We start from the raw sequence: 23,669 nt of genomic DNA, 5'->3' as shown, positions 1-23,669 counted from the left end.
ATTAACAAGGTTGCCCAAACTTTGGCATCCCACTGTATTAGTAAACTTATATCTTAACATATAAGGAAATTAATGTATGCTTAATTATTTCTATTTCTTGCTTCTTGGCAACAAATCTTATACTGCTCAAAGCTTGTTTATGTCCCCTGAAATGGTCCCACATTTGTAAGTGGGTTGAGCAGCAGAGTTGGTTATGTGGATTATGTTCAAACTGGGAGCACAGACACTCCTAGAGTGGTTATCTTATGTCTGTTCCAAGCATTCCACATTTGACTGATTTGTCCTATGGCCTGTGCCATTCAAGTTGATGTTCTGCAAAGCCAAGTTGCAGTATTATTTGGAGTAAGCCCTACAGATTTGCAGTCAAAGTTTACAGGACGACATGGCTGACAGCTCTCTATCCAGACAATTTGAAAGACACTGCACACAGTCAATCTCCGATCTCGTAGGGATGGCAGGAGGCCTGCCATGACTGCCGTTCACCATCAGGTTTATCCAGTGTCTGCAACATGTGCACTGGAATTAGAGATGGACCGATCCGATATTACGTATCGGTATCGGTCCGACACTGACCTAAATTACTGGATCGGATATCGGAGAAAAATAAAAAATGTAATCCGATCCATTAAATATCACGAAAGCACCTCACAAAACTTGCAACACGCCGTAACTCACCTCAGAACGTTAGCACGTCGGAGCAGTATGCATCACGTGATAGAGCGGCTGTGGCATGCAGGACCTGTCGGTGGTCTGGATAGCATTTGGAGCTTCGCTAGCAACCCGGCATTTCATCTCCGACAAAGTTATCCCCGAGAGAAGTAAAGCAAGTTTGTAAGTCCATCTCTGAATGTTTGTAAAGCATTCCTGCGTTAAGCTTAACAAGCGACTGCCTCTTCTTGCTGCTACTTCGATCATGAAACTGCTTAATGATCAGCTGATCGGCTTTTCTGTCGCGAGTCCGTGACTCTAGTTTGCTTTTGGCCCACTTTGCACCAGAAAGAGGAAACCAGCGGCTGAACAACAGCAGCACGTTTAAGCTTGATCAGCTGTTGTTAGAATGTATTTAATATTAGTTTCTACACCAGGATCTTTTTCTACGTAGCTGACGGCTGGTAACTGTGCAGGGGCGGATCTAGCAAAGTTTAGCCAGGGGGGCCGATAGGGCATTAACAGGGAAAAGGGGGCACAAAGACATACTTTTCTTTCTTATTCTCATTTAAAATGTCGAGCTTTTAATAAATAATTATCTGACACCCAAAGTTTTAATTTGATGCAAAATGAATAGAAGTCCATTATTGTATATAGTAACTGTTAAGTCTAATATACCCTAGTAAGCTATAGTACTTTTTCCTTTGGGAAGGTACCATCTGTGCAGTCTGCAATTTTGTTGAAGAAAGATGTTGAATCTATTTAATATTTCTTGAAAAATAATTGATTTCTGTGCATTTTTTTTCACACTGCATCAAATTAAGGTTGATTACGTCGATTAAGCATCATGAGGTGGAGCGTGAGGGGTGGTTCCCTATTTTTTATTTATTTATTTTTGTTGTTGCTGGGAGTTGGAACCCTATTAGTTAGGTTGCTTAATATTTATGCTAAGTACTCTTTAAAATACCAGAATAGGGAGGATGGTGCAGGTTTAAGTTTATTAGATTGATCAGAATTGCTGAACTATGAAATATTTTTTTTGCATACAGGTATAACAGAATAGCTTTAGTGTAGTTGTTGTTTTAAACTTGAGTATGAACTTATACAAAATGCAGCAAGATATTTAAAAAACAGTTTTGTTGATTAAAAAACACTATATCGGATTCATATCGGTATCGGCAGATATCCAAATTTATGATATCGGTATCGGACATAAAAAAGTGGTATCGTGCCATCTCTAACTGGAATCTGAACATTTGGAAGAAAATTATGCTCAGCAATGATTCCAGGGTGGAGAAGTGTGGAGAAGATGTGGAAAATGGAGTAACAGCTTTTGGCGGGGACAGTGTGATGGTGTGGGGCAGCATCTTCCTCACTGAATAAACAAGGCTTGTCATCACCGGAGGCAATCTGAATGCAGAGAGATATCGAGATGAGGTTCTGCAACCAGTGGCGATGGCATATTTCCCCAATCTGGGACCAAACTGATGACAGTGCTCGCCTCTGAAGAGCACGGCTATCAGAGGCTACCTCCAGAATTTGGGAGTGGTGATGATAGAAAGGACTGCCTGAAGTCCTGACCTAATACCTATTGAACACGTATGGGATCAGCTTGGGCATGCTGTTCTTTCCAAAATCACCAACTGTGGCTGTACATGGCTCTCATGTTACTGAGCCTCCCATTTGATAAATTAATGAATTATTAAATTGCCAGTATGTCTTGTTTCTCCAGACTTCAATCAGACAATCCAATAAACAACACCAAACATAGAGTCAATAGCAGAATAAACTGTTTTGGCATTGGTAGAGAGAATTTTGGTGAGTTTGTAATGGGCACAACCCAAATACTAGACTTTACAGCTCAATCCAAATCCAAATGCATTTTCCTTACAAACATGGCACCATTTAAGGGGAAACAAACAGGCTTTCCTAGAGTATAAGATTTATCACCAACAGGAACTGTTACAACATAAGAAATAATTAAGCAAAAATAAATGTATTTACTTTTTCTGCTAATTTTATATGCACACTTAATGGATATTTTTGCATGTTTTACACCATAGATACATAACACATACTCATTTATGGCAACAGTTGCAGTAGTTAGCAATGTGTACCTGTTAAGTAATATACTGAGTGTTAATATTCTTCTGATCTTGATCTCAAATACACAATGTATATATTAAATATACTGAAAGTGTAGCTCTTTGAAGACTCGTAACTCATGTGTTGTGGGAATATAAAACAATATAGTTGATTCCTGTTGTAAATTCTACATTGACACCTGTAAACTATATAATTCATGTATTAGCATGATGGAATTAAAGTCATATTATTTGGTTCTAAATACATGTACAGAACATGTAGTCTTGAGTCACTTCTGTGTTATTTTATTTCTCTCATTCCAAGAGGCTAAAGAATTGTTTAGCTTTCTGAAGATCTTTCAGAGTTTTTCTTTGGACTTTGGCTGCTTTTCCACTTATTTTCAGTCCAGTCCTTAATGGACTGGTAGCTGATCATTTTCAGAATTAATGTGTTTTGTTAGTTTGCCACTTAATACTCAACTAAAAAAAAAAAAAAAAAACTCAAGGGGAGAACTACTGCTACATTTACATATAGCATAGAACTTGGCAAAGATCCAATTTAATTTTAAATTGTATATTTAGACCCATTGTTGCTAGCAGCCTGTTCTAAAAAAAAATGCTCCAGATAACAGTTTGGCAGGTGTAAAACAGAAGCTTAAGTAATTATGTTTTTGCCGAAAAAAGGTAATTCCCAAGAACCTAGTACTTGAAAACGTGGTATGGACAGACTTGTAAATCCAATTTTTAGATTGCAGTTGCTCAGAAAAGGTTAATCTTCCAGTCCAGTCTGGTAGTTAAAATCCAAGTGCAAACCTTTGATCTAAATATTTGTGTTCCTTTGTGTTTATAAATATTTTGATGAACTCAGACAAGTGGAAGTGGACAAAAAACAACAACAATCAACAATCTGACACAAACAGATGCATCAGGCACTTCAGTTGACCCATCTGCTATTTGCTGAAGTCTTATCTGAAATTGTCTCAGTGGAAGGGCAGCTGTCATGTCGATCTTAAATAGAAACAGGGAGAAGATAGTATGCCAAACTAAACAATAATATTTAGTGGAGCTCTATGCCGTGCTACCCAGAACATGTGTGACTGGCAAAGAATTCATTTTTCGACCCAACAATGATCCCAGTCTCACTGTGAATGTAGCAAATGCACACCTTTACAGGGAACGCACACAACAGAACACTATCAGTCCCAGATTGGTCTCTCTAGAGCACGGACCTAAACATTATTGAAGCAGTGTGGAATCATCCTGACAGAGAATTGACCCAAAAGCAGCCAACATCCAAAGAAGAGTTTTGAATGCACTTCAATGGTAACTGGACTCTTTCTTATATAGCAATTATCTATCTCTATCTTAAAGCGATTTATACAACTTGCCTCATTCACCCATTTACACCCATTCATACAAGCACTGTCTTTCTATGTAAGTGCTTTCTATCTATCTAATATCATATTCATACTACGATGAATGTATTGGAGAGCAACTCGGGGTTAGTATCTTGCCCAAGGATATTCGGCATGGAGACTGAGAGTAACGTATTCTGAATACTTTGGATTACTTAATATATTATCATGCTTTCTACAACTTAATGAATGTACTATTGCTGTGTGATTTATTACTTTTACTGAAGGTTACTCGTCATACCAATACCAACTACATTTTTAAATCTTAATATAAAACGAATAACAGTAGGGTGGACAATAGGTAAGGCTGCACTTTTTGCAGCGATCTCGTATAGAAAACTATTCCGCACGTATATAAAACAGGTCTGTGGCTCCGAACCGTAAAGGCGTAAAACTGTAAAGGGACCATAAAACATGAGACGAGGTACTTTCAGAGAAAGAGAAGTACAACAAAATATGGCGCACACAGTCAGGAGACTACCAAAGTAAAACAGGAAGTAATGCACAGAGATGCAGACAGACACAGAGGCTATGTCCCAATTCATAGGCCGCATGCTTCGGAGGCTGCATTTCCAGTCCAATCCAATTTTATTTATAAAGCACTTTAAAATACCCAGCACAGGACCAAAGTGCTGTAAAGAAAATAAGTTAAAAACAATAGAATAAAAGAAAACAGCTAAATTAAATAAATAAAACACATAATGCATAAAATTAAAACAGCCCTATATTAAAAGAAAAACAAGAGAAAACAGCATCAAATCAACTAAAAAACAACTAAAATAAAAATAAAAATCAAAACCAACATCTTACGGTGTCACATTTGAAGGCCGATTACGTCACAGCCAGGCGACGAAGGCTGTCCCAATTCGAAGGCTGCTTCAAATGCGGCCGAAAAATGCATCCTTCCTTTCCCCGAATTTGAAGAATGGGTCGGGTGTATCCTTTGTGGCCCAACCTATCCCAGAATTCTTTGCGCAGCCCAGCCAATTCCACTTTCCAACAATGGTGGCAGCTACTTAGTTTCTGGGTCACAAAATAAACTTTTAATATATTTTCAGACGAGAATGTAACCTGACTCCTTAACTGTTATAGAAAACAGATTACACAAATTCAGTGTCCATTCAGATGAAAATCTCACACACCTTTTACATGTGGAGAATGTTCTACACGACAGCTTATTTCAAAGTCCCAAATAAAACATGTCCAAGGGTTATAGTCAAAAAATTCCCAGGGTGTGAAAGAAAATAGGATGAGAAAATGTCAGTCAGTGGTTTTTTGTACAACCAGCTGTGTGCGAAAGTGTGAGTGATACAGTCCTATCACACAACAAGGTGCAGCAGATCATTAAGTGGAAAAGAAGGGATTCCCAGTCTCTCTTAGTCCAGGTGGGAAGGCTCACCATGTAATTCACTGGAGGAATCCACCTCAGGAACAATCCAGCATAATTAATTCAAATATTAATTATGCTTTTCTAGCAATTAAAATACTCAAATTTGTAAAAATAAAACATCTCTCTTATATAACTATGCATTACTGCAATATATTGTCAAAACTCTTTTTTAAAAAATTGTAAAACAAACACTTTTCTAAATACAATATGAAAACATTACACCGTACTGATCAAACTAAGTTATTGCATATGCGACAATTATTACTATGAATAGGTTTGGCATTTGTGGATTTAAATGCTTTAGCGTCTTAATGCATCAGAAATGCTCTCAAGCAATTCTTGGAATGATTGCAGGAAATTGGTCTGATACCAAGTTGTATATTGCGCAACTAGTCATCGCTTGTTGTTTGCTTAAGATTATTATCAATTGTTTTGCTTTTATGTTATCATTATTGCTATTATCATTATTATTATCACGATCAGTAGTTAACACGGTTCAAGCGGAACAAGAGGAGTAAAACTGTCAATTCAAAAAGTAAAATAATATAAATGACTATTAGAAAACATACACAATGTGACATACCAATATTTCTGATTTAACTTGCTTTATATTAAATTTTCTTTGTATGTCATTAACCTGTGATTTTGTCAGATATTTTTCAGTTTTGGCCTAACTGATTTACTTTACAAAAGACAAAACGCCTTTAAACGTATGTGTGCTTTTCATCAACTTTTTATCGACAGCATCTGGATAAGATAATACAATTTTATAATTTTTACAGTTTCATACAGGCAATAATTTCTGCTGCTTTACCATTTAAGCCTTTTTTTCTGGCCAAGAAGAGATGTGTCCTGAGTGCTATTACAACATGCACTTTGTATGTTGCAATGATGCTTGGGACACACCCTGTCTTTGTGGCTAGAAAAATGCTTGTGAAGCATGAGAGTGTATAAATCGAATTGAAACATCTTGCTTTGATCATAGTACAATATTTGACTACCATACAAAAGTAAGACTATTTGAAAAATTAAAAATTTTCATATTGTCCTCTCTTTTTCCTAATTAAAAAAAAAACTGAGAACCCATTAAGAGAAACTTGTTTGTTCTTAACATGAATATTACACTGAATTTAAATGTGAATATGTTTTTTTATGTATGTGTGTATGTGTGTGTGTGTGTGTGTGTGCATGTGTGTGTGTGTGTGTGTGTGTGTGTGTGTGTGTGCGTGCGCGCGCGTGCGTGTGTGTGTGTGTATATATATATATATATATACACACACACACCTTTTGTTTATGTCATATATTATGTCATGTATACCTACCATATGACACAAACAGTTTATGTCATAATTACATTAGAAAAGTAGTTATTTCAAAAACGACCTTAAATGAGGCAAGCCTGTAATTCTACAACAATTTTAAAATTTATCATCAAAGTGATTACGTTTATAAAAAAGTTCATAACATTTTTAAATAAATTTTATAAAAATGTTATTGCACTGTATTTTTGTGTCTTTGTGTGGAATAACAATCACCATTGTCAAAAAATAGTTTATTCACAATTACAGGTTGCTTATGTTATTTTATATTATATGTGCTAATTCACATATTATGTGTTAATTATTATTAATATAATTAATTGTTATTTCATGCATTTAAAAATAACAGAAAAAATAACAGAAATCTGTAATTATTTTATATTGTAAAACATATAGAAAATAATTACAGATCTTTTTTAGGATGCATCTAAAAGAACAATTGGTAATTGGAAATGTGATAATAAAGTACAATGAAATTTTTGGTAGATTGACATTTGGTACTTATTCTGTCCTCTCATATTTTGTTTTCCTGCTGGAGTAATGCTCCACAGTAAACTTTCCTTTTTAGATAAATTAATTAATGATAACTCCTGAGGCTGAGATGCAATAACAGACATGAGTGATGCAAACTGATTTATAGTGAACCTTCAATTTCTTTTGATTATTTTAATAGCATAATGATTTTATATGAAATAATAATCTTATTTTTTAATAATATCTTAATTGTTATTATCTTAATTATTAAGATTAATATATATTTTTAAACAAATTAAGATCCTAAAAAGGAGTACCAGATATGGTAGGTTGGTGCTGCTGGTAGGTTGATGCCCTACAGCTCTGTCCAGCTCTCCTTGTGTTATGGCTCACCTGTTAGTATCTCCTCCATGCTCTGTCAGAGACACAGACTGTGGAGGTAGCTGGACTACCTGTGCAACTTGAATGGGCTGCAGTTACCATGTCATGCTACCAACAGGGACAAGAACAAAAGCAAAACTAGAGAAAAATCAGTCAGGGGGAATAAGGACAGTGCAGCTGTCTGTAGCCACCATCTGCAAAACTCTTTCCCTTATGGGAATTCTCTTGTTGCATCTGCAGTGCACCTGTTGTATCTTTCACCTGCACCAAAGAAGATGAATTGGAGTCATAATGGTTTATAGTTCCTAATTGGACAGATTGATAATGATGAATTTAAGCTAATTGTCCTTAAGCTCTTCGGCAGGGGCATATACATATATATACACATATATTTACATTAGGGGTGGAGCCGGACCCAAATACTGTATTAGGAAAGGCACGTGTTACGTTCTAAGTCTAGGTGTGCATTGAACGCAACAAGAAATTGGCCCCACTCACGCACCACCCAGGAAAGAACACAAACAGTAGTATCTTTCAAAGTGCTAAGCAGCCCATTATTTGCTTCAGTAGTGAGCAATGCCAAAAATAACAAACAAAACTCCCTAATGGTCCCTATGCTTTCCTACACACACACACACACACACACACACACACACACACACACACACACACACACACACACACACACACACACACACACACACACACAAGAGGTTATACTTGCAAATCAACGGGCAAAGAAACAACGAATCAAAAACACACGCTCTTTGTTGGATGATGGAGGCTAGGAGAGAGGGGGACCAGGTGGCTGTCATCTGGTGGTTAAATACTGGAGGTGATCAACCAATTATTCAAGGGCGTAGATTTGGTTTTGGCATTGGTGGGGACGGATGATTCAACCACCGAACCCTGCCCTGTTTCTTTTTTTTCCCTTTTCGTCTTTGCTTCTTGATAAAAAAAAGGAGAAATATACTTGCCTACATATGCTATTCTACATGCTTTTAAATACATTCATGAGATATACTACACCAACATCTCTTATACATTAGCACTAAGGGAGCACTGATTGACCTGGTGGTTTTTGTCCATAAAACTACTCATCTAAGATTACCACAAAGTAACAGATCTCTTAGCAAAATTATGCAACATTTTAGGCACACTATTGCCCCTATCAAGTCAGTGAGCTGGGATGTTTTACTCTAAACATGAACTACTGTTACAGCAACAGACATGGACTACTGGTGTCCCACACAACAACTCAATGTCCACTATGTGAAGGAGCCAAACACATGCCTGCTCCTCTAATTAACTGAGATAAACTGCTGGCATATTTGTTTTACATCTATGCTGTCCAGTCTCTCCTGGTGGACATGGCAACACGTTGTTCATGGTTACATACAATTTTAGACTGATGTGGGCCAAAGCCTAAAACGATGTGCCGGGAGTTTGCTGTTCTCCCCGGTTCAGATATTTGAAGTTTGCACAGCTACATTCTCGCCTGAAAATTTTTAAACGTTTATTTTGCAACCCAGAAAGAGTAATAAGGGGGGCACTGAAATTCGGGATTGTCCGAGAAAAAACGGGAGGGTTGGCATGTATTGCCTTGCATAGCCTGTAACGTTATTATGATGGACAGATTTTATGAGTGAACTTGACTTTAAGTGACTTACAGGTTTCTTTGAAAAATACTTTCTTATATCCAGGTGTGGATAATAGCAAACACTGAAATACATTTTTTGCACGCAGCAATGAAGTTTGTTCACTCAAATTTAGCTTTTCTTCGCTCAAAATAAAATTCTCCTCAAAATGCAACACTTGCAACTGCAAATTTTTTTTACGTGCGCTCAAATTTGTTTTTACGTGCACTCTGAATAGTAGCACAAAAATAACGCTATACTCCTCCCCCCTCTTTCCAGCGCAAAGCACAAGGCTCGCGTGCGGAGTGAAGCGGGAAAAAAAGGGTGAGAGAAAGGGTGAGAGAAAGAAAAAAAAACAACCCCACGGCTCACGTCGTTCACTTCAAAGAGTTTCGTTCGCGACCGACACATCACTACGGCAAACTAAGTGAGAAGACAGTGCTGCCATCTGGACTAGATATCTGTCAAAAATTAAAACTTACAGTAACGTGAAGACAGTATATTGATCAGGGCATTTATTCCAGATAGTTTAACTACACAGCTGTGACAATGATGCCGGGTCCTGGGGCAGACACTTTGAAGGCTCCAGGATGTGTACACACCCATCATTGAAAGAGTGTTCACTGGCCTGTAGGTGTAAATAGACTGTGGAGTCCTTTGTTGTGCCATGGTCATGACAGTTTGCATATTAATGATCAAGGAACTAACCTCCGAGCCCATTGTTCCTTCAGTGGCGCTAGTTTCAGTCATTATACAAATGTACTGTTTATAAGATTGGGGAAGCCTACAGTCAGCTGAGACTGAAGAAGTCACTTGGATGAGTGACAAAATGTTTCTCCCACTGAAAACGCTACGTCCAGATGAACAGAATCACCTTTTGGGGACATAGCTTCTCACATTTCTCTCTCCCTCTCTCTCTCTCTCTCTCTCTCTCTTTCTCTCTTTGTGGAACAAACACATGCAGCAGCATGACTGAGAGTGAGAAGAGGAGGTAGACCCTAGCCAGTGATGCTATACTCTCCTGGCTGTGCCTGATGAAGCCCAGAAATGATGAGCAGAGAAAAAGACTTGTAAATCCAATATTTAGATTGCAGTTGCTTGGCCAGGATGAATTGGTAAATGATAAATGGCTTGTATTTGTATAGCGCTTTACTTAGTCCCTAAGGACCCCAAAGGGCTTTACACTATATTCAGTCATTCACCCATTCACACACACAATCACACACTGGTGATGGCAAGCTACATTGTAGCCACAGCTGCCCTGGGGCGCACTGACAGTCCGGTAGGTAATTAAAATTCAGGTGCAAATCTTTGATCTAATCCATTCTTCAAGATGATCTTTCTGCTGATCTGAGGTCTGGAGAAAAGTTCTTTATAACAGAAGCACCACTTTCTATATTATTCCAGTGATTCCTGAGATTAGGGACGAAACAGGTTTTAATTTTCTAAAATATATTTTTGGATTTTTCAAAAACACATTTACATATAATTGTTACACAAAGTTTTGGCTGTCTCATCATGTTTTGGTACAATCTCCCAGGTGTAACATTTTTTAATAATTTATGTTTTTGCTGGAGAAGTGCAAGGTTTTTCTGAACACTGTCAGACACAAAGAAATGCAAAAATATATATTTTAAATTAAGTTGTTTCAGCTATTTTGACTATTAGCAGCTTCTCTATTCTATTGTTTATGCACATATGTTTTCAAAGTAATTATACCACATTTAAAAGTAAGATTGTTTTGGCTTTTTATTATTAGAGTTACAGTCATACATATTTTCAGAAGCTTGTATTTAATCTGTATAAGAAACAGTCATATTAAGCAGGATGCAAATTACACATTTATTGAGAAAATTACATATTTTTATTGGAAGATCATGAGGGAGGAAACTATATGGTTCTCCAAAAGAGAAAAATAAACAAAAACTCCATATTATGGAGTTGACAAGGTGCTGACGGTGGTGACGCAAATCTGACGGTGGTGACACACTAGTAGAAAACAAGATATTATTTCTTTCAAAATGACAATTAAACCTTAACAACCTTCGTAATATCACAAGACACATCATAATAATTCTGTTTTTGCACATGTCAAGTTCTACATCTTAATAGTTCACCAGCAAGTAGCTGCCTACTACTCCTTGATTCCTAAAGTTCTCTGTGGTTGTGTGTTTAGACCCTGCTGGACTTTCTCTCCTTTTGTCTCTGTGCTTGTTTCCAAAACCTTCTCTTCTGACTTTTTTCTCTTCCTTTCAGATCACTGGTGTTCTTTATTTTTCTCTTTTTTCCCTCTATTTCTCCATCTGTCCCTTTCCTTTATGAGAACCTCTTTCTTCAACTCAGGCTAGCTGTTAATTTTTTCTCTCTTTTGTTTTTGATCATCCCTGTTCCTTTGCTATTTTAGCCTGAAATGTACCATTTTGTAATTACTATCATTTTTCTGAACCTTATGCTTTTTCACAGATTAAGGATGGATATTCACAACACAATTATGCATTAAGCAATAGGAATGCTATCCGGCCATTAAGTTTGATGTCATTAGCCATTTCCAGGTCCAAACTCCGCTGCAGATCCCAAAGTCGAAGGAACTCTGTGGCATCACTGAGAGTTACAAAGTGTCTAAATTCTTTCATCTTTAATAAAATGATCAGTGTGGCTGCTCTACCAGGTGTAACATCCAGGCATCCATGAAAGCAGAATATATGAAATTTAACAGAGTTAGAAGTTAGATTGCTTGTTTCCACCTGAACATGATACACCAGCTCTGCTACCACTTCCAACATAAATGGAGACAGAAAACTAAACAGCAGTGACTTCTGTAGGGTTACTGAAGTTGGGCTAGCTGGTATATAGTGATGTGCTACGTGATCGCTAGCGACACTGTGTTAGCATAACATAAACACAGTGAAGCTGGAGGATGAATGCTAACTTTTTTCCACTTGATAAAGGTTAACGTGAGGGTTCCCGATGGTTAGGCTGACAGTGATCACTGGCTGTTTTTAGGGGTTTGTTCAGATGTAATAGAACAAGATAAAAAGCATTAAAACATTTTAACAGCACAACAGGCTTAATAAACACAGAGTAGTTTGGGCCCGGAAGCAGGATTCATACATCATCACTTAAAGAACAGCTCCCGGGGCACAGCTAGCACAGTAGATGCCACATGATCGAAAGGTTGGGCGTTCAAATCCAACGAACAGAGGCTATCCTGGATTGGTAGCTGCCCACTGCATCACTCAGTGAATGGGTCAAATGCAGAGGACTAAGCATTTTCCAACAGGATTAATAATGTATACATAAACAATGCACGGCATCTGTAATCATGACTTGCCGGCAAAAAAAGGTTGGCTGTTTGTCTGTGTTGTTGTTGTTCATGGGAGTCGGGCTGTGAGCTGGAAAGCTACAGCCAACTCAGTGTATTTGTGGCAGCAACCGGAGTACTGTATTTTTCAGACTATAAGGTGTACTTAAAACCCTTTAATTTTCTCAAAACTCGATAGTGTGCCTTATAATCCGGTGCGCTTTATGTATGAATTCTGGTTGTGCTTAAGCCGCACCGCTTGATGGATTGTTGGAACATTACGGCTAACAATCGGGAGCCTAGCGGCGTGCTATGTACTGTGCTTCAACAATTATTACTGTATTGTGTGTGTATAAGGACCCCAAATGGCACCTGTTAAGAGACATGCTTACGAAGTGGATTTCAAACTCAAGGCTATCAGTCACGCAGTAGAACATGGGAAGAGAGCAACTGTGAGAGATCAACATTTATGAATCAATGGTGTGTTGAAATGTTTCGTCGTTCAGACAAAATTTACCAGTCAGACTATAATTTACCAGTCAAGATGTGTTTATTTTCCTCTCACACACTAAGTAAACAACCTAACCCTAGTTGAAGAAACCTAGGGTTAGGCTGAGCAGAGAAAAACTCCTCAGTAGTCCTGCTTCTCATGTAATGGTCTCCCCACTGTTGAGAGCGTGGTGAATACGGTACTGCCTATATCTATTAGGGTACCTAACTGAAGGTAAGTGTAATGTTTCACTGAAAAATAAAATTTTGTGCATTTGGCTTTGTAAAGATGGTAAATAACCTGAATATTAGCATAAAAAACAACTGTTGTTCACTGACATCTGAGCGGAGTCCAGCAACAATAAACTCATTATAAATAACTTGGTTTTTGTTTTTTTTGTTTTTTTCAAACAGGATCTTTCTACTTCCTCTAATGGAGCACTTAGCAGTGTTTGTTCTCCAGACTGGTATCTCGTGCTGCCATGGTTAATGAATATGTGAAAATCTAAGAGCTTTCCAACCCACATCCTGTCCAACATTAATAAGGAAATGTACAGTTGTCTAGATATTTTTCAAAGATCTCTAAATAACAGTAACTTTAGGACAAGTTGTGCAATCAGACACATTTTTTTACATTATTATTTAAACAAATACACCTGAACATGAATTGCTTTTTATTTATTGTCTTTATTGTCTGGATATATCACAAATGCTCCAAAAGAGTGTTTGGATTACTGTAGAGTCCTCTAGTTTCATAGACAAGACCAGAACAATAAAGATTTATTTTTTTCTGTAGTAGAATAAGAAAAAAACCCAAGTAAATCTGTGACAACATCTGCTCAAAAAGACAATTTAGTCACTGTATCTTGAAGTTTATTGGGTTTTTTTTTTAAATTTTGTTTTATTAAAAGCTAATGTTAATGCACTTCAGCTGTTTGGATTTAAATGAAACTGATGTCAATCTGATTCATTCACTTTTAATGATTAACCCTACTGTCAAAAACAAAAGCATCTGAAACCTGTCAGAGTAGAGTGCGGACACTTTGGCAGAAAACAATTTTAAAAAATGTATCCAAAGTAGCAAGAAAATAAACTATTCAACCTGACTGATGCTAGGATGATAGAGGCTTGGGCTGTATATCAAGAGTTTGGTTAATAACATGAAGTCATTATTAGTTGCTGTTATATCAGCTGTTATGCTGATGCATAGTGTGCTGATCCCACTGTGTTAGGATCGATATGCGGGTAGAAACACAATTGGTCTTTACATTTGCTCTGAAGAGGGCAGGACAGTGACATCAATAGAGTAGGAAGAATCTCTGAACAGCGCAGAGAGGGTGAAGATGCTCTCTGATCACTCGAGGCTACAATGATTGCAGGTTTCTTCTTGCTGCTGCTACTTGTGGGTAAGCTGAGATCATTCAAATTTAATGCAGATGACAATTTGGACCATTTTAAATAAAATGTTGTATTATATTTTATTCAGCAACACTGTTTTTACTTGGAATAGATAAAACGTATTTCAGCAGAGGGGCTGCTTGGCTCTATAAGTAGCCAGTAAATACATCCTTTTTACTAAATTAAATTCCACATTTAATCAGTTTACTAAAACCAGCATCTTAGACTGAAAAATGAATAAATATTGGTGAATAAGTTGCCTGCCTTCTGATAACCCCGATAGATATTTTCTGTAAAATTTCTGCTGCAACCTCAATACAGGGATAATGAAAATGGTCTATTGGACAACACAAAGCACATAAATACCAACATTTTCAATAGCTCACCTTATGATATGTGCAGATTAGCAGTAGGAGTGTGAATGTTGTCTTTTTCCCTGTGTGCATAGACTACCGCAGTCTGGCGACTTGTGTATGATGCACACTGACTCTGGCACTATGTCAGCTGGTGTAGCCTCCAGCCCCACCAACATCCTGAACTAGATGTGTAAGAAAATAGATAAATGTTTAATTTGGTATGAAATCTTACATCAGTTGGAGTAAACCAGCTTAAGGAGTAGTTTCACTATAAATTTTAGGGACATTTTTTTTAAAGAAACTGAAAATGCAACCGAAAAGAAAAGAAAAAGTCCTGCTGGAGCACAGCTTGCACTGAGATGAAAACAAACAAATATTCTGTTTATTCACATTAGTGGAACAATAGGAACAGAAGCCAGGGCAATAAAATCGGACCATGGAAATTTGGTTAATAGCTGGGAGCCAGAGGTTATGGCTGGTCCAAGCACAGGAAGGAATAGTTGTTCCTGTAGCTGCTGTAAGGTCCTATGTTGTGATCTTCACTGTGACAGCAAAGCATTTTATGCCTCAGGAAGCAAACCATCTCAAATGTTTTGAGACAAATATTGTCCTGTTTTTTGTCTAATATGGGATTCTAGCTGATAAACAGTCTTGGCTTTGCTATGTTGTATTAAATGTTCCATGGTGCACCAAATATTTTCATTCGGTGAAAAGTGTGGTCTGCATGGTTGCCAGTTCACCACCTGGATTCGTCTATCATTCTATTATGAATGATGTTATAGATACAATATGTAAACTTTTGAATATGTGATTGTGTTGCTGAAATATGTAAGGCTTTTCCTTGTAAAGCCATCATCTGGGAGCATACATTTCTGGATATTTTATACCTTTAGGCATAAATTACTGTACTCTTCCATGCCAGGTGAAAATGGCTCCAGTTCAGAGCTACAAGATGATCAACAGATGATCAATGAAACCACTATCAGAGGTAAAGAGTAAAGACAGTCTATCTATATATCTGTCTGTCTGTCTCTGTGCAAACGTCTGAACCACCCCTTAGTTTGACTGCTTTTTCACTCATTTTCAGTCCAGTCTTTGGACCTAACTATTTTATGAGAAATGTTCTCTTGTTTCTGTGAGCCCACTTACTACTGATCTATGACAAGGCCAATAAAGAGGCAACTTGCGTCTCACAAAAACACAGGATAACACAGTTGAGGACATAAAAAAAAAAAAAGTTTTCAGCAAACATACGAATTATTAAAGAGCTATTAGGCAAAGACATATGTCAGCATGGTGTGCAGTGTGTACTTAAAATCTGAAAAATTTGAAAATGAAACTGATCCTTCAGTCCAGTCTGCCATTTTGCCAAAGCCCATCAGAATGGTTTTAGTGGAAGATTGGCTTTGTTATGGTTTATGGCTGTATTTCAGTGAATGGTGTTAGGGATCTTGTCAAAACTGATAGAAGTATGAAGAGTACTGTTAGTCCTGATCAATGCAATGCAATCTGAATAGGCAACAGCTTCATTTTTCAACATGGCAATGATGCCGAATATCCTGCCAGTGCTGAAAAAGCACAACTGGATATTAAAAAACAAAACAAAAAGGGATACTATCAGTCATGGATTTTTGCCTTTCATGAGCCCAAATCACCAATTTATTGAGATAGTATGGGATCATCTTGAAAGAGAATGGACTGAAAGGCAGCAAACCTTCAGAATGCTTTGAATGTCCCCCAAGATGCCCTGATAACTATTTCTGAAGACTACTTGAGGAAATTGCATTAAGACTTGCCTAAGAGAGTCCAGATTGTGTTGAAGAATAAAGGTGGTCATACCAAATATTGACTTTCAAGCTTCTTAGAATTGGTTTTGTCTCATATAATGTATTCTCACACATGTTTGTAGTTGTTTCAATAGTATCTCCACCCATTACCCACTTTTTTTTTTTAGCAAAATATAAAGAAAAGATGGTGACTCAAGACTTTTGCACAGTACTAAGCATGTCAATAAGTGATGTAGTATTCACTCAGGATCTAATAATCAGCAATACTAAAATATAAAATAATTTTATGTAATGGAGAAAATAATGAAAACCAATGTCTGTAAATATCAATCTATTTAAAATATTTTTATTAAAGGATTGATTAAATAAAACTTAATCATGACCTTTTAGTGAACAAAAGGCCTCTGGATATATCAGGGTTTGATTAAAAGGTTCTGAGGTATTACTTCATCTGTTGCAAATACGCCAAAAGCTAATAAGCAATAATGATGTCTGGTGAGCAACAGACTTCTGAAGTTTGTTTTTTTTTGTTGTTGAAAATCAGAAATGGGAGTTTCTTTGTGTTTTTCATCTCATAAAAGAAATCGCTGATATAGAATGTGTTTTGATGTCATTTCAGATAATGAAGTGGAGAAACTCTGTAATTTTCAGGCGATTGTACGCCGCCTGAACCTGCGCAAAGACAGTCTTAAGTACACTATGAGCCGGCCCATTATAAACAACAGCCATCATACAGATGTGTTGCTTGAAATGAAACTCTATGCCATCCTGGATATGGTACATTGTTTAAGCTACGTGCATGTGTGTGTTTTTCTCTGAATGATAATGAATATTTTCATTGCCAAATAGTTTGTGTGTGTTTCTTAATAATGGCAAAAAAACCCATCTGCCAAAGAGGAGATAATCATTTAAACCATTATGTAGTCCTGCTGGAGCCTATCCCAGATACCATAGGCATTAGCAGGGTACAGCCTGGACAGGTTGCCAATCTGACAACCATTCCCACTCAAATCTATGGGCAATTTAGAATCGCCAATTAACTGAACTAACTAAAAAAGAAGCTGGAGTCGGGTTGAAAAGCAGCTTGCAGATAAGCAGCAACAGTGTACAGGTTAAAGAAAATTTTATAGCTTACCCAATATGAGATTCAATTTAATTCACTTTTATTTACACAGCACCAAATCACAGCAACAGTTGCCTCAAGGCGGTTTGTATTTTAAGGTAGACCCTACATTAATAATTCACAGAGATGTATTTGCTGATGCTTTAGCTGAAGTGTGAAGCTACCTAAATGAACATTGTTATTTTTTTCAGAGAGAAATTGACCAGACCTTAATTTCTTACATTTGGGTTTATTTGGTGAGTTTTCTCTTAGAACTACAATTTTTTTCATTGTTTTGTTGAAATTTAAATTGCTTGAAATGACATCTTTCGATTTTTTTTCTTGATTTGATCACTTTCCTCCCATTGCCCTGTGTAGGAATGGACAAATGAGTACATTAAGTGGGACCCAAATCAATTCTGTGGAATTAAGGATATGACAATTCCTACTGCATATTTGTGGATGCCCGATATAACTATTGTAGAGATGTAAGTTTGACATATATAAGCATAAACTCACACTCAAAGACCCACTCAGTCTCTCCACTTGATTATGTTGAGGTGGGTTGTAATTAAGATGTGGCTGTTCAGTGCATCATGTCATTTGATTCTTGCAGGAAGCCAAAAGTCAAAAGTAGCATTTTTAGTGCTTACAGTCTGTCAATGCTCATAACACGGGAGGAGTGACCGAAAGAGAAGAAAAGAACTAAATGTCATGTATTTGTTTTGTCTTTTTCTGATGCTGCCATTCATAACATAATCAATTCTCATTTCTTCTCACACAGGACAGAGAAGGATAAAGCCTCTCTGAGTCCTTATCTCTGCGTCAACCACAATGGTGTGATCGAATACAGGAATGACCAGGTGGTGGTGAGCACCTGCAAGCTGCACGTGTACAAATTCCCCTTTGACTTTCAGAAGTGCAACATATCCTTCAAGTCTATTATGTACTCTGGTGAGGACATAACAGGTTCTGTTAATGTATGCTGTTCATAAACACACACTACCACATGCCAGAACATATATTCTTTCCTTCTTGATCTTCTCACAGTAATTTTTTATGTTCGACTTCAGATGCAGAAATAAAGTTACAGCCCGACAACAGCAATAAAACAGTCACAGAGTGGTCTCGTGACTTTATGCAGACACAGTATGAGTGGCTCTTTGTCAACATGTCAGTCACCAACAGAACTGTCAATGAGTTTGACTTCAATCAGCTTATGGTTGTCTACACTGTAAGTATTTTTGGTAACAGAAACACAGAACACATGAAAGCTGTTCTGTTACCCATTACCCTGGTTTTTGTTTAGAATAGGATGACTCTGGATATCAAGAAGAGAAAGCAAATGAAGACAGAGGCAAGGATTAAATGGTAGAAGTTGAAGAAAGAAGAATGTTGCATAGAGTTCAGGGAGGAGTGGAGACAGTGGGAGAGAAGAGAGTTGTAAAATGAGTGAGAAAGTGCAGCTGAAGCGGTGAAAAAATATGAAGCTCTTTCTGCATCTTTACATGTATGAAGTAGGATGATTAACCACCTTATTTCACAGATTACCATGAAGAGGAGGTCTGTCCTCTACATTGCTAATTTCTTGCTGCCAGTCTTCTTCTTCTTGGTTCTGGACATGGCCTCCTTCCTTGTATCAGACAGTGGAGGTGAGAAACTTGGCTTCAAAATCACTGTGCTGCTTGCTGTCACGGTGATGCAGCTTCTTCTCAATGAGCTCTTGCCCAGCTCTTCAAACAGAATTCCACTTATAGGTAAAGAAGTGTGGTGTATTTGACTGCATTTAATGAATAAATCATGCTACTGAGTGATCAAGTAATTTATCCACATTAATGCTGGCTGCTTTCCTCAGCTGTCTACTGCATTGGGGGGTTTTCTCTGATGCTGCTCAGCCTCTTGGAGACAATTTTGGTGATGCATCTGCTTGACAAAGACTCTGCAGCCCAAGATAATGAGACAGATGGAATCCAAGGTGTGCTTGATAATAGCAATCACTCTACAAATATTTGGATTTAAACTCTATCGACCACTTTTGCAGATTTGTGTTTAGTGGCAGGTTGTATCCACCAGTTAATTTAAATTGTGTTTGATTTATCTTTGTTTCTCTTACTCCAGACATAAAGAGAAATAGTCATTGTGCCTCTGTCTCTGGGGTATCTGCTGAGGAAACACCATCTGTGTCTTTGTCTGTATCATCTCTGACCCAAAAGGTTGGAATTCATTTTATTTAATTTCAAAAAAGTATAATATCAAAACTATTGAAAGGGATTATGCTAGCATTATCCTTAACCCTAGCATATATATCAGAAGCAAACACTTTTATTTAATCAACGTGGAAACAAACCAGTGTGTTGAATCAAGAGTTGACCTAAAATCTTGTCAATTACCTTTCTACAAAACCTCCTTTTTTAGGGTAGCAGCAGTAAACTGACAGAGGTGGCCTTTGCTCTGGAAAAAGTGTCAGATGAGCTGCGGGAGACTGGGAAAACAGTGACTCTACTCAGCAGCAACAGGAAGTCTGGCTACTGGACAAGAATGGTTAAAAAAATCAACAAGTATTTTGTGATTTTTTATTTGACAGCAGTCACTGTGTTCTTAGCAATCATGTTTTCAATGTGGATCGATGTTGAAGACTAGCAGGACTGAAGTTTGAAAAACAATATTCAATCATTAACATGAATATGATGTATTAGTCTCTCTTTTATACCTGTAGTTTCCATTGGTTACTTGTGGACTTCCTGCTTTGCTAAAAGGTTAAATTTTAGTTATAAAGACCATCACTAAAGTCTCCATTTGGGTCCCTTTGCATGAATTCCAATATATTTGCATTTTATTGGGTGATGATGAACATAAGTCCACGTTGAACTGATATTAATTCATTGCTTTTATTAGTAAAAATAAATAAAAAATAAAAAATGAAAGCCTACAGACAAGCCTACATAATATCATATTTGCATTTTTAAACATGCTTTTTTCACTTTAATGTGCTGTCCCAAAGTTTTTTGTTGTTGTTTCTTTCTCCCAGATAACTGCAATTCACAGGGTATTTTGTCTTTTTTGAACCATTCTCTCTAAACCAAACAGATGGCTGTGTGGGAAAATCCCAGTGGATTGGCAAATTCTAAAATATGTATCCATGTGAAAATATGTTGTAGAAGAAAATTTAATTTAAGGGATTATTAACTTTTTTCAGTCACAATTGTTAAAATTATACAACCATATGTAATTGACATAATTATACATTTCAGTCCTAACAGAGTTGTAGTTTGTCTATAGTAATTATAGGCATTTTCACACTGGCTTTTGTTGTTGTTTGTAAAAAAAAAATTTGATCACGTAAACAATATACAAAGTTCATTTGGCAAAGAAAAGAAGAAAAAATGCTACACAAAATAAAGCTAATACATTTCAATATTGCTTTAACTGTGCTGATTCAGTTACATATCGAAAAGGAGTGAGAAGAAGTACACAGTTATTTAATCCCACAGCTTTGCCATTTAGTTAGCCTTCTTACTGGTTGTCTTCAAATCACAAATACTACTACTAATAATAGTAATAATATGCTTTTATTCCATTTATTTCTTTCCCGCTTATCCTATTAAAGGTTGCTGGAGCCAAACCTATATCCCTGCTTAGTGATCGAAAAGAAAGTATTTTTACTATCAAATTCCGGTCCATAAGTCTTCATTAATAGGGGTTTTTGACCAACAAAGATCATGCAAAAACTGACAACGAATAAAGGTCTGTTGTTTGATTTAATTGACTGGCTTCGAGTTATCTGGCTAACCTCCACACCGTATGCCCACTGGACCTGCAAGCCGCTCCTTCCTCGCCAGACTGCTGTTACACTGCGCCTTCTTCACTGTTTTGTTCATGTGAACTGACCATGTGAGATCCTCCGCCAGATGTACACCTAGGAAATGGAAGTTGCTCACTCTCTCCACAGCAACGCCGTTGATGGTGATGGGGGTGTGTGCTTTTATACATCTCCAGAAGTCCACTATCAACTCCTTTGTCTTTGTGACGTTGAGGGTAAGATGGTTCCTTCGGCACCAAAGTGTCAGGGTGCTCTCTTCCGTCCTGTAAGCCAGGGGTGTCCAAACTCCGGCCCGCGGGCCAACTGCGGCCCGCGATCCATTTTTAATTGGCCCGCAAGTAATTTTATAAATAGAATAGAATATGGCCCGCACTTCAACTTTTGCTTGAGTGTATTGCACTTCTTAGTTTTAACACCAGGGGGAGCTACTGTTGATCAAGGCAGTTGCTCCACCAAAAAGGACAATCACAGAAGAAATTTACCCCAAGTTAGTTACTAAACATGGCAGAACCAAAGAAGCGAAAGGTAGAAAGTGAATGCAGAAAATTTCAGACATGGTGGGAGAGTGAATATTTCTTCAAAGAATTCAAGGGGAAGTGTGTCTGTTTGATCTGTACTGAAATTATGGCAGTTATGAAAGAGTATAATGTACTACGTCATTATGAAACCCAACATCAGGCCTATGCATCCTACACTGGTGCTGAGAGAGAGCAGAAATTAAAGCACAGGGTAGCTCTCCTGCGGGGTCAGCAACAGTATTTTTTTCGTGCTCAAAAGGTCCAGGAAAAGGCTACAATAGCCAGCTATGAGGTCGCCCAACTCATCGCAAGACATGGCAAGCCTTTTTCAGATGGAGACCTCATAAAACACGGCCTCGTTAAAGTCACCGAAATAATGTGCCCGGAAAAAGTGCAGGACTTCAACAGCATGTCCAGAAATACAGTTGTGCGACGCATTGAAGACTTGTCAGCCAACATTAAACTGCAACTGTCTGATAAAGCTGTGCTTTTGATTTTTACACCATCGCATGCGATGAGAGCACCGATGCCACAGACGCCGCACAGCTGCTATTTTTTTGCAGGGAGTGGACAGTAACCGTGTGTTAATGTGCAGGTACACATGCTTCAAATACCGGTATCAATAATGCGCATCAATTCTGTCACTACCCTGCTTTTGCACACCACTTTCTTATATGCGCTTTTCTTGTTAACACACAGTACACACCGCTGTGCACAGCGCACGCACACGCAAAATCAGCTGATCTCATCTGATGCAGATTTGCTCCTTGATCATTTGTCCGGATTTTTGGCACGAGTGACGATCAGCACCGCGGCTGGATGGCCCGATTTACATACCCAGCGCAGCTGATACTCCAGAATAATTTACTAAAATTATATGCACTCCTGCTATTAAGTCCAGTTCAGTCTGTTAATGTTGATAACGGTTTCAAACGAACGTTAATAGGTGTGTTGCTAACCCTAATAACTTAAATAACAAACTTGAAATGTACCCGTCCCATTTTCCCCTTTGTTGTTTTTTCTCTGTGCTGTAAATCTTCTGTCTAAGAAGAAATCTGAGGCTGCTGTTCTGAGAATGAGCTACCAAAGCTTTTTCTGAATAAATCAATAAAGATCCATTTATGGAAAGCTTTGATGAAGGCAGTTTTGTCTTTAATTATATTCAACAATATAACATATTCGACCACTTTTAAGTGATTTTTCTAACTTTAATACACTAAAGTTAAGGTTATATACCTAATTTCTAGTAAGTGGCCCAGGCCCTCCTATATTATTATGTATGTGGCCCTCAGTAAAAAAAGTTTGGACACCCCTGCCCTAGCCTCTTGTGTCACTTAGCAGTTTTGTCTTATTATTGTCTTATTTTTGAAATGTAGGGACTGTGAGCACAAGCAGACGTATTTACTTTAGAAGTGAACATAACCTCATTTTCAGAGTCGTCTCTAACATTTAATGGTTGTGAAATTTGTCAAACATATGCACCATTCTTCAAGGGGTGTGCAAATGATGCCATCTCATATCATATTGCAACTGATTCAACTGTTATTGTA

At 37.5% G+C, this 23,669-nt stretch overlaps 1 protein-coding gene across 3 annotated transcripts; it reads left to right on the top strand.

The window, feature by feature from the left end:
• The first annotated feature begins 751 nt into the window (after positions 1-751).
• LOC309712736 (5-hydroxytryptamine receptor 3E-like) lies at positions 752-20,668 on the top strand. 3 transcript variants are annotated; one of them, XM_082543786.1, is made up of 11 exons: positions 752-831; positions 15,815-15,880; positions 17,299-17,456; positions 17,994-18,038; positions 18,160-18,269; positions 18,566-18,735; positions 18,855-19,015; positions 19,328-19,538; positions 19,637-19,756; positions 19,900-19,994; positions 20,197-20,668. In XM_082543786.1, the coding sequence occupies exons 2-11, from the start codon at positions 15,856-15,858 to the stop codon at positions 20,419-20,421; spliced, it is 1,320 nt and encodes a 439-aa protein (XP_082399912.1). In that variant the 5' UTR covers positions 752-831; positions 15,815-15,855; the 3' UTR covers positions 20,422-20,668. The 3 variants fall into 3 exon arrangements, with proteins under 3 accessions (XP_082399912.1, XP_082399911.1, XP_082399913.1); XM_082543785.1 differs by lacking the exon at positions 752-831 and adding an exon at positions 14,396-14,544; XM_082543787.1 differs by lacking the exon at positions 752-831 and adding an exon at positions 14,502-14,540.
• The last annotated feature ends 3,001 nt before the right edge of the window (positions 20,669-23,669 follow it).

This window comes from Aulonocara stuartgranti, assembly GCF_965226115.1.
Source record: "Aulonocara stuartgranti genome assembly, chromosome: 8".
NCBI lineage: Eukaryota > Metazoa > Chordata > Actinopteri > Cichliformes > Cichlidae > Aulonocara > Aulonocara stuartgranti.
Note: the sequence above shows the minus strand (reverse complement) of the source record. Positions and strands in the feature narration are given on the sequence as shown.

Bases quoted from the DNA above. Each gene is read 5' to 3' on its own strand.
- LOC309712736 (XM_082543785.1), top strand. From the start codon at position 14,508: ATGATTGCAGGTTTCTTCTTGCTGCTGCTACTTGTGG. The intron at 14,545-15,814 runs GTAAGCTGAGAT...CTTCCATGCCAG, and splicing joins CTTGCTGCTGCTACTTGTGG to GTGAAAATGGCTCCAGTTCA. The intron at 18,736-18,854 runs GTGAGGACATAA...GTTCGACTTCAG, and splicing joins CAAGTCTATTATGTACTCTG to ATGCAGAAATAAAGTTACAG.